The sequence below is a fragment of the Aquila chrysaetos genome, chromosome 7, assembly GCF_900496995.4.
Source record: "Aquila chrysaetos chrysaetos chromosome 7, bAquChr1.4, whole genome shotgun sequence".
Taxonomy (NCBI): Eukaryota; Metazoa; Chordata; class Aves; order Accipitriformes; family Accipitridae; genus Aquila; species Aquila chrysaetos.
This window is the reverse complement of record NC_044010.1, coordinates 29683415-29698905: the sequence shown is the minus strand read 5'-3', so window position 1 is coordinate 29698905 and position 15491 is coordinate 29683415. Positions and strand designations below refer to the sequence as shown.

Sequence of the window (15491 nt, the reverse complement as noted above, 5' to 3'; positions counted from 1 at the left end):
ACTCACTATATTCCATAATCCTTGAGGATCTCTTTTAATAAGAGGATTAATTGTAAGAGCTGATAAGTTGATGTGTAGCTCAGAGCACATTATGATTTCCACTGTAACTAGAAGCAGTATCTCTATCACTTAAATCTATCAACTATCTCTGCAACTCTAATAAAGCAGGAGCTTTCTCTTCCAAAAGGAAAGAAAACCAAAGGAAAATTAAAGTAATCTTTTCCTTAGTCATTACCATTTTGGTTAGTATACAGTGGTAATGTTATTTACGGTGTTGGAAGATTTTGTTGTAGAAAAGTGATCTATGGTATTCTAGGCATGTGGCCACAGTAGGTTTAGTTATGCCTATGTTTTATAAATTTTTCAGATATCTGATTTTGTAGTCAAGAAGCAAAAGTCTGGAGTGGGGAAAAAAAACAAAACAAAACAAAACATGAGAAAAAGAGCTCACTCACTGCCTTGTCCCTTGCCATCAAGCAACATAATTGATGTCCTCTGTATATGTGCTTTAATCATTGTCCATAATGCTGTAACCATCAGAGTTCTGCTCTGTTAATAAGTCTAAGACCCCATGGAGGAGATACATCACCCACCTCTGCATTTGGATGTCAGTGAGCACCACAGCCCTCATCAGAAATTTTGGATTATCAGTTCAAAACTAAAGTAGTTGTTCACCTTCTTTATAAGCAGGTAATGCTGACTAAACAGAACAGGTCTGTCACTCTTGTACACCTGATATGCCATTTGAGATCCCCATATGTACTCATCTGCCACCTTTTCTTAAAAGCTGAAGGATGCCGTACCTGAAGTGGCTTGGAGACACTAGCACTTGTGGAGGTTGCTTTGCTGTCATTCACTCTAGGTTGCTAATGTTTAGCTGAAGTAAAATGTTCTAGTGAGATGGTGGCTAAAGGAAATTATAATGTAAAGTCTCTCTTCAGGACAAGACTGGTTTCCTTTCAAGTTGCTCATTTTGGTAGACCAGCATAGAAGCGGAATGAATTTCCTAATCTCAGTCCAAACACATAATGCATTCATTTTAGAAAATCTATAGGTCCAAAAAGACTATGATGTTAGCATGTCTCTGCCACTGTGCAATGGTAAATGAGCAAACATAATTTGGGAAATTGAATACTAATGCTTCCTGAATTCCAGGTCAGATGATTGCCAATAATTTTTTTCTATTGTTTCATTCATCATTAAAAAGAGAAAGAAAAACAATGGCATGATGGTGGTGCAAGTTAATACCTTTTACTTCACAACTGTGGTTAATTAGAATTACACATTAAATCAATAACTGATGTTCAGTTTTGCCTAGTAAATTCTGATAATAAATAAACAGATTATAACACCAAAAATTAAAAATACAAATATACTTGGCCTATATATCCATCATTAAAAAAAAAGAAAGAAAAAAATCAGCCCAATTACTTGCTTTTATAGGTTACCTTTAACATGCCTGGGAAAGCAACCTACCAAAGGTCAAGATAATCCCATTGACAAAACTGAGTAGACAGGAAGATGTTCTTATCTTTGATTAGACTTCACTCTAGCTTCTGAACGTACTTCTCCCATACTGAAGAGTCCAGCTAACCAATTTCTGTTCCAAGCTCCCATTAAATCTGAAGAAAAACTCTGCTGATTGCATGCCTTTAGGATAAGGTTTCAAAATGTTCAAGTTACACATAAAGAGCAAGAGAAAGAAAAAAAAAACAAAGAGAGAGAAATAAAAAATGCAGAGACTGTTTTACAAAATAAATAACTAAATATGGCCCATCATCTACTTTGGGAATTTCTCAAGTCAATTGCAGTAGGGGTTTTTTTGTGTCCCAACATGCATTTGTAAGGCTTTTGAATGAAGACGACTGTCATTTAGCATTGCACTTACATCCAAGAATAGTCTTCACACAAGATGTTGTTTATCATCAGTTTATGATACTTTAATATTAAACAATAATCCAGGCTTCAGTGGCAGATGCAAAGTGTCTGAATATCTTGCACAAAGTCAGGCTTGAACTTGGTATTGTGCAGGGTTTTGGAGCTGAACAACAGAACAGTTCATTTCTGCCACAATACTGTGCTAAAATAGCTTTTCTTCTTGGCTTTTCACTCAGAAGTTTTATCAACTCCTTTTGTCTATATATTTAAAAAATTTGTTAAGAGTTACAACAGTTTCTCCTTATACTGTTTAAAGCAGATTCAATATGTACACATATTTTGTAAGTAAATTATATAGTCACAATTTTTTTGCATTTGGGGGTGCATATTTGTGTCTCAGATGTTTTCTTCTAACATTAGCTCTGATACGTTCAAAATGGGTGAGTCATTTTTTGAACAGTGGGAACAATAAAAGGTTAAAACTTGAGTTTGAAACTCTAAAGAGATTGCTTGATTAATTACAAGTGGAGGTCTAAAGAACAGGTTCAGAAAAACTGTTTTATTTCACAGGTTATTGGAATAAGTGGAATATCAATAGAAGAGCAGAAATGTCTGCACATTATGAAACATTATTAAACATAATAGTTTAAAAAGTTAAAATCAGATTATGCTTTTGCATTTTTGAATTGCCAGGGCACTTTGAACACTTTAAAAAGGACCTTGAAAAATTTAAAATTTTCTAATCTGAAACATGGCTATCCAGTATCTGTCACTGCGACACTGGACTCAAAAAGAGAAAATACACCATAGGCAGATAAACAGTTAACTAAAATATTTGCATAAACTTATATTGAGTAAGAAAAAACAAATACATAATAAAACCATAATCAATTTGTCTGAGAAAGATTGACACTTTTGTGTGCCATAGTGCAATACAGTTTCTACAAAATTGGCTATATCCCATTGAGTCTATATCATAAAGCTGAATATTTACTCAGTCAATGCAGTATATATACTATGCATTATGATTTCTTCATTTAGTTATATCTTGCTAATACAAATCTGGAAATACAAGTGAGGTCTGGTAGAGACAAAAGAAACAGAATATGAAATGTACCTGTTGTTTTACCTTAATAAGTCTAGTAGCAGCTGAACTAATTGATTCTGTGATTAAACTGTTGATTGGTCTTGGCTGAAACTAAGGCTGCTATAGTAATTGATTCAAGATGATGAAGTGGAAATTGGTATAAAGACCATATGATGGTCGTGTGAGCTGATAGCAAGCTTCTGGAGTGTTAGTTCTTAGAAGCTGTCAGCTTCATTTTCTAGTTGTTATAATTTTCCATCAATATAATTATATGTAAACCAATATTGTAATTTGAATATTTAACGCCAGATTTCAGTTTGTAGTTTACCCACAATCTTAATTTTTTTAAAGTAGTAAAAATAGAGAGCTTCACAGTTTAAATTAGGTTGCTTTGGATATTTTTGTCATGTCAGGTACCTGACAGCCTTCAGAGATGACTGAAGACTTATCTGTAATCTGTTCTATCTACTACCTTTTCAACGCTTAGTAAGAAAGGGTCTGAGTAGCTGCTGGTCCTGTATGGTTTGCTTCTCAACTACCAGTTGAAACCAACATATTGGGTTAATTCCCCATTTTGTTTAATAAACAGGAGAAAGTTATCAGATGTTTACAACTTAGAAGTAGGAGCAATAATTATCTGATAAAACACGGTGTTGAAGAATGTGAGACCTTATTTTGAACCTCAGACGAACACTGTGTTGCCCTACTGCTGCAAACCAAACTCACGAAAGAACAGCATTTCCTCACAGTTCTGTTGTCAGAGGCAGCCTGCAACCTTGCATAAATGAGATCTAAGACAAGCAAAGGATCTTACAAACAGAAGCCACTGAAAATCACATTTTTTAATTAAGCTTCAAGCTCTACTCAATATTATACAAACAAAATTGAAAATACATTCTTTCCCTAAGAGCTTCAAATTGTGCCCTTAGTTTCTCAATATTAAAGCAAGGACAGAGTGCAAAAAAGCAATTTCTTTTGATGAATTACGTGATTAGGTTCTGATTCAACTTTTATTATATCCTGTAACATTTAACACAAGTGTCACTAGAAACATTAAAATTGCTATAAATGTTGCATATAAAAGCATGAGATCTCATTGCTGTGTTAAAGAGTCATGTGGTTTCTGACTATATATTCACAAAGTTCTGCTTCATTTCTGTTCGTTAATTGCATTTAAGAACTGTGCAACTGCTGCCTATTCTGTTTGCCTGAACACGGCGCCCAGTAGGCACTCGCATCTTTGATTTACCTGACAGGCATTTAGAAGTGGTGGTACACAGCTATGATTTTGGAGCAATGGTACTTTTCACTGTCTTTGCATGCAGCAGGCCATTGTGCTTTAGGACTCAAATCATATTAAAAGCTTGGAAGTTTTACCACAGATTTCAGAAGGCCTGGGGTGGACCGTAGGTTCCTAGCTCATCCCTCGCTTTGTTTCTTAAAGAAAATTTTTGTTTCTGATCGGGAAAGAAACATCACCTGTCTGTCTAGACATGCTGCACACACAGGAGCCACAACTGTCTTGAAGTCAGAAATAAAATTATGCTCACTGGACTCAAACCCAAATGTTTTATTTTTATTTAGAACAAATAAAACAAATAAAATAAAAATCTGAAATTAAACTTAGAATTCAAATGGTATTTGAAGTCTGTGCCTCACAATTAGGGTCTGAAAAACCCCTTCAACATTTAAGTTTAACTCTTCTGAGAAATACTCCCTGACTCCTGTTTATAATTTAAGTCACTTTGGGGTCATTATTAGATGGTCTAAGTGGGACTTAAGTTAGACAAAGGCTATATGCACTTCTCTGTTACCTTGAAATTTAGGCATACAACTATGCATCTTGTAACGTCTTTTCCTTCCTTTTTTTTTTTAGTGTAGGGGTAGAAGGACCAATGCCTGTTGAGCTAGCATTCCACCGTGTAAATCTTTTTTACAAGAATGGAGATGTAGGCTCCTGATACCATTTCCAAAAATAACATATTAAGCTGAGCACCTGATATATAATCAATAAATGTGAGAATTTCACAGAAGCAAATTGCCCTCTGAGGAGGAATTGATCTCTAAAGATCATATTTTTTAAAATGTTCCATCTTTATGAATAAGAGATGGAGGTCATGTCAGAGTAATAAAAAGACAGACTGGAAAAGAGATATTACGTAATGAAATGCATTTGTATGTGTCTCCTCCTGCTATCTTAATTATATCAGCATACAAAACCACAAGCATTTCACTGTTTACAGCTGAGGTTTTTGTATGTTCCTGTGTCATTAAGATGGAAAGTCTCATAGCAAGTTTGTTGCATTTGTGCCTGTCCATTCTTATTTTACTTAAGCATGCTTCAAAATCCGTCTATATTTTCACAAAATTCTAGATGCACCAGATTTGTCTGAGACACATGGTAATAACACCCCAGCATCTGAGATTAAGTCCTGCAGATTCAGAGCTAGAATTTAGATTTAGATTTAGATTTAGATTTAGAACAGAAAGGGGAGACACCATTCTGTAAGTCTGCTGATTTTTAATTCAGCTTTCCTTATGTCATCCATCTACAACAAATTAAATGAAGCAAATAACAATGTGCAGTAGAAAAGCTTGTAATTTAAGAATTATACACACATGAAGAAACTATGCCATCATTTATCATCAGCCTTTCTTGTGTCTTTGAAGAATTTAATCTAATGTGGGAGCTCCCAAAAATAGATTATAAAAACCATCTGCAGTTTGAAATCCATCAAATACTTTCTTTTATGGATAAGCTTCAGCTTTGGGGACAAAATGGGGGCTATATGTGAGACAGATAAATCTCATTTAAAAGAAAGTGAGCTTGCTGGGAAGCGTACAAGATACAGAAAACTTAAATTGTGGAGAAAGTTACTTCTGGACATTGATCCTGCTGTACCGAAGAACCATTCCCCAGCACAGGGAATCATCATGGCTATACAGACTGATGTACAAAGTCCACTGCTTTAACTTACTCCTGATGCTAACGTTTAAAACAACGGAAATGTGATTTCACTTAATTAGAACAGAAAAATTCTTGGACCAAAACCAATCCTATGCAACTTGTGTGCTGTACTTCAAACGCATATGTAAGACTTGCATGTACCTTATACTACAAAGTTTTTATTAGGTCTCTGTGACCGGGTGAATTTTTCCTGAAAGCCTGCTTTTAGAGCCATCATCATCGTGCAATCAACACTTGTGAGCACAGGCAGTGGCAGTGCTCTTATTAGGAATGATACACCTTGTTTGCTTACTTGGGAACTTGTGTTTTCTTCCTTGGCGATGCAAACTGAGTAGGGATTAGTGAAACAATTCAACAAAGTCCAGGACATTAGGAGTCCAGTGCTGGTGGGGGACATTTAACCACAACCTGTCCAAGAAATCAAGCAAGAATGATAAAAGCCCTTCTTTTGTTTATCTCGTCCTGGAAAAATCTGCATTTCTGAGCCTTGAGTAGCAGAGGCAGTGTCTACCACACCAGACTAGGAAATGCACAGCTAAAGTGTTGAGGAAGCTTTGGTGATTTGGGATAGTTAGCTACCTTCCCTCATTAAGGACCTTCTGGGGATTCCCGTTCAGCACTGATTGCCATTTGTTACCCATTTGTCCTGGAGAACTTAAAAGGTCCTGGGCTGGGGTAAAGAGGATCACTCCAGCAAGGCAGGTAGATTTAGGCTGTTGTACTCCAAGTTTCAGAGCCAAAGCTTGGATAAAGCAGACTCCTTTTTTAATTTCTTAGTGAATTCTTATGCAGTGCAAAGCTGCCCTGTCTTTGGGGACGTGTAATACATATTTTATTCTCTCTTCAGTATATCTTTTTTTTATACAGTATTAGACCTATGTAAATCAATATATATAAACTGTCAGAAACTTGTGCCTGATTGTAAAATACCAAATATATTGAAGAGAAACTAAATAACAAAAAAAGTTGAAGAAAGTGTTTTTTATCAAAGTAACAAAGCCACATATGTTTAAAAAACTACTTGGAAGTGATTCAATGCCACGGTTAATTTAAAATACAATATTTGTTATGGCTTCAGAGTAGTTCCTACTAATCATTACAGGGAAGAGTGTTTTTCTGTTCACACAGGCACGGTGGGATGGCCTGACAGGGCGCATAACCTTCAACAAAACAGATGGCTTACGGAAGGATTTTGATTTGGACATTATTAGCCTCAAGGAGGAAGGAACAGAAAAGGTAACCAGATCTTTCGTAAAACAATGACGAAAAGCTAATTTGATAGGGGCGTAGGAAAGTCCATTCTCCTCAGCTTGAATCTCCTGTGCTTGGGGTAAAAAACGCTATTCTCGAGATTATTTAAGTCAAAGTTAAAACAGAGCTACTAAGATTGTTTTATTATTTTATAACACATACCTTGCATTTTGAGGTATGGAATAGGAATTTGGGACTGACGATAATTATCTGGATGGAAATAATTATTTTAAGTGCAAGTTATCTTCAGTTATTGCAGCTGGAACTTGGTGTGGTAAATTCATAGATAGATAGATAGATAAAACCTAGACTTATCTTACATGTACTGCTTTTAATAAATGTGACATGAGGGAGAGGAAAGAAGTTGCTTGAGTAATAACCTCAACAAGAGTTGAGATGTTAAAAATTCTTCATGATTTTGAGACTAGATTAGTTCTTCTTCCCTTGCCCCAGCCCTCAGCCAGCAAACATGGGTTCCCGACGGGCACCGCAGGGCTTCCTCCACTGCCGCCTGGGAGGTGGCTGCTATGGGTGTCCAAAAATCCCTAACACAGGTAACACCACCAGCTCATGTCAGCTGGAGACAGCGTTGTCCCTTGCTCTGCGTACACTGGCTTGAGTCTGAATGATAATTGCTGATGGGTTAATTGAGACTTTAAATGTAATTGGTCCCACACAGCTCTCCAGACTGGTTCTCTTTTCATTTTTAATGAAGCACTCTGTTTATTTTTCTCTATACCAAGGCTGCTGGCGAGGTTTCTAATCATTTATATAAAGTGTGGAAGAAGGTTTGTACACAGACAGGTGATGCAAAAAACCTTTGGACTGGGTCTGCAGACTCATCCTTTGGGTTTTGATAGTGACTTTCATATTGCAGTTTAGAGACAACAGTCTACCTGAGAGTATGAATTTTTCTGGTAGAGTAAGTTTCATCCCAACTTGAGACACTGTAATTCCAAACCGTAAAAAGATCTTGGCAGGATTCAGCTTTTTCACCAAAATCTTTTTTTTAATTATTATTTTATTTATAGGGAGCCATGCTTTTCCCCTCTTTAAGGAGAGGCTCTTGGCTGCAGCAAAAGCAGTCCTTTTCTCAGCTCTTATCCTTCCTGATTCACCTAAGATTCACCATGAGTGGTAAATGTACACCATTTCGAATGTGTATTAGCATCAGCAACAAGGACTGTTTTAACTTGCAGGGTTGGGGTTTTTTTGCCTCCCACAAAATGCACACTGTGCAGGCAACATTCAAGCATTGTAGACTCAAAATTTTGACGAGTGTGTTATTAGCTCCTTAGAGAAAATAATATAGATGATTAAGTGCGTGCTGTCATTCACTAACATACTGAAATTGTAAGCTTGTTCATAAAAGATCTAAATTACCCCAGGAATCTCATCCCTCTTTTAATGTAAGGTGCCTCTGCCTGGTGGAAGAGGCACCAAAGTGAGAGTCAGAGATCATCTCCATGCGCTGCTCCCCACTGGAGGTACAACCCACAGTTGCTATTCTGTAAGGAGAAGATAACAACTGCATTCACCACTTTTAAAGTGTTCTGGAGTCACAAGATAAAAATTTCTTACAACAATTAGAATTATATTTTGTACATATTTCACACAGTTCTTATTATTTCCAACCTCTCCCACATACACAGTTAAGAAAGGTTTTGGCTTTGTGTTGTTTTGGGAGGGATTTTAATGCTACAGAGTAGACCAGTGTAAAGCTTCCTGCAGCACTCTTTTCATGTTCTTATAAAACACATACTTAATAACCTTGTTTTAATCTTCAGTGAATCAGGCTAAGGCACAAAGGCCCCCATTTCCCTCATTACCGGTGAATAGATCATCCTACCTGACATGCAGAACCCTACTGAACCAATCTTGCTTTTGACTCTAGGCATTTCATGTTATGCTGAATTGATTTAAACCAAATTACAATTGGTTCAGAGCACAGGCTTGCTGAGAAGGGCATATGACACCTCTCAAACTTGTCACTAAACTGCAATAAATCCCCCGGATTCACCATAGTGATGTACTACCTTGACCTCATTCTTCCAGTGCCCCTCCGACCTCCTCCATCGCTCTAATCAAGGTTGACCTGCAGTGTCATTCTTTTATCCAGATGTAGAGTGGGCTCCTGGTGTATTTTGTATGCACTGTGACTGTGTCGCTCCATGTTCTTCATGGTTGTTCTCCTCTTCCCTGCTGCCAGCCAATAAAAGCATATCAAGTCAGTAACAACGAGCAGAACGGCTTTTGATTCACTCAGCCACCCTGATGCAAATTCAAGAACACTGGGTATTTACTATATTCCTGGCATATGCTATCATAATATCCAACATTTTATTTCCTGTGTACTTTCCAGATCAGTTTCCCAACCTGATCTGGTTTTGGAAACAAAGGGAATGACTGATAAATGCTTGAAAAAATAATTTTTAAAAATGGCATGACTATTCCCATTAAGCATACTTTGGAAAAAAGTTTGTGAAAGGAAAAAGCAATGGTATCCAGGGACACAAACCCAAAGTTTGTGTGAGATGATACAGTTATTACCCCAAATCCACAACCAGCAGGCACAAACTAATCTGCTGGGTTTGGCACAAAGGCAATGCCTTCTCTGCCTTAGTTAACAACCAAAGAAAAAGGGTCCAGCCTGGGTCTGAAATGACTGAGCGAGCATCTGACAGCAGATACAGACCTTCAGTACACAGGGCAAGTCAGTGGGCTTTGTCTTAGACTTACTTGGGAGCTTTGCTGGCAATCCCAGCAGGGAGGATCTGAAAGCAGATCCCTCCTGGGTAGAGCTGAAACATGCTGGCAGAGCAGCACGGCGATGCAAAGGGCTCTGTGGATGGCCAATGTCAGTCCCCCAAGCCATCCGTCTGGTGCTCTCCACAAATATCCAATACAAGCCAAACTGCCTGAGCCAGCTCCTTGCCTGGAGTTTTCTCGCATCAGCCCTCAGCCATGCTGTGTATGTGAATCCAAAGGCAAAAAAACCTGAAGACGCTTTCAGACTGTGTTTATGTTAAGTAAATATTTATCTGAATAAATCAACATGGTTATAATTTCTGCCCTCATAAAGTGTAGATGCAAATCCACTGAAATCGTGAAGATCTTTCCCTTGAGCCTTTAGATTGAGCATTAAATACTGGAATTCTTCACTATCTCTGGGGCTGGAAAGGCATTTGCCTCTGGCCACTTATATTTACTGAACAAATACTGATCAGTGCATGAAATGGTATCACCTTGCTAGCTCTGGCATATATAGTAGTCAAGAAATGACAGAATAATCTTTGCTACACCTGCTGAAGGCACAGCGGAAGCAAAAGGCCAGTGCATCCATCAATCCGCTTCAACATATTTATTCAGGCTTTTAATCTGTTGTATTGGAAGAGAGAGGTCTTGCCATATGTTTCAACTCTACCATTTACAAAATTAAAAAAAAAATCCTCAAAACAGACATTTGACATTTTTTAGCAGGAAACAAAGTCAACATGTTCCACTTTGTAGCAAATTGGCTAATACACGACACTATTGAAATGCCTTCTACTCTTACGGCTTATTCATTTCCACCTGCTTTTGAAAGGGCGGTATGTTCCCTGTGTTTTCTAAATCAGCCATTTGATGTTGCTGCCTTACTCAGACCTACAGCTGTTTCCCTTCTCTAGCATTTTATACTGCTGGTGTCTCTTTCTGTGGTGGCTAGAGCCAGTACACTCTTCCTAGGCGGTGAGCATTTAGGGAAATATTTCGGCTCGCTGCGGCCCGGCAGCCGCTCACCTGCTCTCTTCTGTGCAGATTGGGGTTTGGAACTCATACAGTGGCCTTAACATGACGGACAGCAATAAAGACCGATCGACTAACATCACGGATTCCTTGGCTAACCGGACACTTATTGTCACCACCATTTTGGTAAGTCTCACTGGGCGGAGGTGGCACCATCAGCTGTGCTGTGGGATGCCGGCATTGCTGACGGTGGGTTGCGGGGCTCTCCGCAGTTGCCTGTGCTGATTCAGCCCCGCGCTCCATGGTCTTTCCTCCACACTAAACAATGTTTTGTTAAACTAGCCTGTTTTCAAGCAAATTTTTTGATTTAGACTTAGAATCAACATACACATTCATCTATCCAGAAGACTGATTCAAAAATACCTCACTGCCAATGAAAGACTCTTGGGAACCTCTGCCTCCAAAATTGTTTCACTTGCTTCAATATTTCAGAGACGAACCCTGCGTACTTTTCTTCCCAGAAGAACTGACACGCACAAATACTCAGCTTTGTAGTCAATGCTTATACCTCCTTCCTTTTTACTGAAAACGAGATGAAGAGGACTGAAAGAAAGTAGCAAACAGTGGATAGACAGATTGAGTTATGTCCTTACTATGACAAATGGAAAATAAGCAGCTGGGTATTCACGAGTTTTTCTGCCAGGCCAGTAATGCCACTTTTTTCAGTTATTCTGCCTAATTCCTCAGGAGGAGGAAAAGAGCTCAAAGGCTCCCTCTACACTCCTTTTCCAGAGTTGCCAGAGGGCTTTTGCCACATTAAACTGCAGAAACCTGCTTGCCCAGATCTTCTATCCAAAATCCTTTAAAAAGAAAAGCAACAAGGTGCTTTGCAATCTACCTATGCTGCTCTCCATTCTTTCATGTGAATACCTGCTCAACTCACCACTATTTTGTACATTTGAAGATTTTTTCCAATAAAGATTTATTTCTCACAGAATATAAAATTTTAGGTTCCCCTTATGATTCTTTTTCTGTTATTTAGGCTTCTCTCTCCTTCAGTATCCCTTCCTACCCCTTAGGGTGGGACAATGTAGAGTACAGATGTTGGGTCTGATTTTGGGACTGCTAAGCACTACTTTAATTAAAGCTCCTGGGAGCTATGAATGGTCTGTTCCAGTGAAAATTAGGGCCCTTATGCTTATCACTAATTGATTCAGTCAATTTGTTAACACACCTAAAACAGCTTTTAATGTACATGGTAAATTACTGGTTTCCATCTAATTGCAATCCATTTATAAAATATTATTGTAATTTAGAGAAACTGATGTAATCCGAAACAAACCTCATTTCTGTTGCTACATGTCTACTGTCTTTTTCTACAGGAAGATCCCTATGTTATGTACAAGAAGTCTGACAAGCCCTTGTATGGAAATGACAGATTCGAGGGTTATTGCCTGGACTTATTAAAGGAGCTGTCAAATATTTTAGGCTTCATCTATGAGGTCAAACTAGTTTCTGATGGTAAATATGGAGCCCAGAATGACAAAGGAGAGTGGAACGGGATGGTCAAAGAACTCATAGATCATGTAAGATTGAATCCCTCTCTCTTTATTCTCCTTCCACCTGTGGTATTTTATATGAAGCCACCCCAAATGAAATGTTTGCTTTAGTTTTCATTTTTTTACAGCTACTGGTCTGTCTTTATTTCCACTTGTCAGAGTAGGAATTCGCATCAGTATGTCTGAACCAACAGTTTGCAGGTGTAGGGGGGAACCTCCCCTGCTGCAGTGGGGCAGCAGGCGCTGAGCTAGCACGGGTCCTGCCCACCCCTTGGCTACAGACTCCAACGGCAAAGGCTGAGCTTCCAGCCCACCACTGCCCTGTGGCAGCCTCTGACCCGTGGACACAGTCCCTGCCCAGACGCCCTGGCAGTCCTCGCCCGCGGTCTGCCCTGTGGCACAGGACCGAGCCCCGTGTCCCTGGTCATACCTCTCCCACTCACGTGAAAGTCACAAATGTCCCTCTGCCTGCAAAAAGAGGAAACAGAGTATCGTTTACCCAATACTACCTAACAATGTTAAATTTTGTCACACGCTTCAGATCTATAGTCATATTTGGTTTAGTTTTTAATACTTGGGGGGGGGGGGAATGGAAGGAATAGTAGCACATTTGCTGAACATAAAAAAGAATGAGTATCTTCCGATTTGTGTTTTCAGAAAGCTGATCTGGCCGTTGCTCCTCTCACTATTACCTATGTAAGAGAGAAAGTAATTGATTTTTCCAAGCCCTTCATGACGCTGGGGATCAGTATCTTGTACCGGAAGCCCAATGGGACAAACCCTGGTGTTTTCTCCTTTTTAAACCCTCTTTCTCCTGATATTTGGATGTATGTTCTCCTAGCCTGCCTTGGAGTCAGTTGTGTCCTCTTTGTCATTGCAAGGTAAGTTGAAGACATAGTTTTAGATGCATCCACATTAACTACCTCTCCTCCCATAGGGCATGGGCTCTGCAAAGTAGATACCGTGTAATACTATCCTAAGGGGTTTATCCAGTCCTAAAACATTATGTTCTAGAAAGTCTCTTAGTATTTTCACATCAATACTGCTATCACTTTTATATATTGCGATGTGATGAGATTTTACTTTCCTTAAGGGCTGAATGGAGAGAAATATCCAATGAAATGTGTCAGCCTTTCTTTGTCAGTACACAACACCTCAGCAGACTACGTGTTGAAAAGCAGTTTATATTACTTGCATGTAAGCGCTTCTCTTTTCCACTAACAGTGCATATAGTTAAAACGTGTGAAAGAGGATGTGAACATATTTTTGCTGAAGGATGTTAATTAGCTCAGCTAATTTCCCCTTGAAAATACAAGATAACTTGACTGTGAACCTGAGGGCACAATCTGCAAGGTGAGATATGCCCAAGGCTCTCTCCCAGCGCTGTCCTGAGGTGCACCCTGCCTGTCAGTGGCAGGGTCCCAGTGATGTTCCTTATTCAAAACCAGCAGGAAATAAGCACGTACACACTGCTTTTCCGAATTAAGCCAAAGCTCATTGAGTTCTCAAAGGCAGGTGTGCCACAAAGTTTCTGGACCAGTGGACCACAGTCACTTCTCCAGAGGGCCAGCAGAGCACTCTATACCCTTATCATTGAACTTTACCTTAAAAACTCTAGACAGCTGATATAGTTTCACAAACTGGGTGCAAGCTACTTATTGTGTCCTCAGAGACCCTGGACCACAGTCTGGGAGTCAGTTGCTCCAGGGCTTTGAACAAGAGCAAACCAAGCATGAAAGAAAATGAACTTAGAAACTTGTCAGAGGAAATTGGTCATTTGAGGCATACTTTTTTCTATACTCCTGAATAAACCTGGACTCTGAAGTGGCATAGTTATTGTCCTTTTCTTCAGATAGTAGCCTTGGAATTTTATTTCCAGCCCTGTTTATTTGATCTCATCCTATCCTTCATTTTTTTCTTTTTTATAATTTAAAACATAAATATTTTTATTAATGCTTCACAGAGATTCATGCTTTGGTTCTTTTTGCTGAGGATCCCTAATTAAGCCTTTCCCCACTTCTGTTATGTATTGTTTTGCATACACAGCAATATATTCTACATTAATAAAGTAAATGGAAAATAGCCCGAGAAAACTTTTATACTATGAAATATAAGAACTGAAGTGATGTATCATTGGAAGTCCGCACAGTCACATCACAGCAAAAGTAACAGAAATGCTGCAGTTTTTATTGCAAATGATGGCATTCAACTTTAAAGAAGTCAGCAATAACGTATATATTCCAATGTATACATACATATACCTCATTCAAAGGTCGTAAAATAATTGTAATATCTGCATCATTATTTCTGATAATGTAACACATTGTGCCTGACTTCCACTTCTGTGTGAGCCAGGTCAAATTAAGCTCTTGCTGCTCTTCCTCCAATTCACTGTTTTCTTTTAATCAGAAGGCACGGCCCTGCAAAACCTTTACTCACACGAGCAGTTCTGCTGAGAGTGACTGGCCTTGGACATACATTTCTCCGTGGTCCACTGAACAACCCTTGTTCCAGGTGGACAACCTATGTGAATGCTTTGCTTGTTGGCATGTTTCTATACTGGTACCAAAGTACAGAAATATGTGGGATTTGCTTTTTCCTTTAAATTGCTGAGAATGTGAAGAAGGAGGGAATTAGAGGAGGAGAGGTCATGGGTTAACTTATTAGTGTTGGCCCTAGGTAAAAGAAAGAGTTTATCCATCCCTGGCAGCTATGGGACTGTATACGATTAGTCATGACTTCCCACAAGCTCTTGCAGTGGCTCACTGTACCATAAATAATAACTCTTACTGTACGCAAATCATGATCTCATTCATGACTAATATTAAATCTGCTCGACTGTGACAGATTGACTTTTCTGCAGTTGCGTGCCAAGACTAAAAACATCCCACAATCCTCTCCACCTCAGAACAGGCAGAAGGGAAAACAAAGCCCAAGTTATCCTTGATGCTTCTATTTTTTAAAATAACAGCATCAAGTTTGCAAAAATAAATAAGCATCAGGGTCCTCTGTCTGCTCGCAG

At 38.8% G+C, this 15491-nt stretch overlaps 1 protein-coding gene across 6 annotated transcripts in view; it reads left to right on the top strand.

Annotated features, from left to right (window-relative positions):
• GRIK1 (glutamate ionotropic receptor kainate type subunit 1) overlaps positions 1–15491 on the top strand; it is a 172809-nt gene that overhangs the window by 128059 nt on the left and 29259 nt on the right. For 4 of the 6 annotated variants that reach the window (XM_030019951.1, XM_041124865.1, XM_041124868.1 and 1 more), the window contains exons 8-12: positions 7062–7169; positions 7928–7972; positions 10983–11096; positions 12293–12496; positions 13127–13350. In XM_030019951.1, the coding sequence (XP_029875811.1) occupies positions 7062–7169; positions 7928–7972; positions 10983–11096; positions 12293–12496; positions 13127–13350 (695 nt within the window). The remainder of the gene's footprint in view (positions 1–7061; positions 7170–7927; positions 7973–10982; positions 11097–12292; positions 12497–13126; positions 13351–15491) is intronic. The other 2 variants (XM_030019954.2, XM_041124867.1) reach the window with 1 other exon arrangement.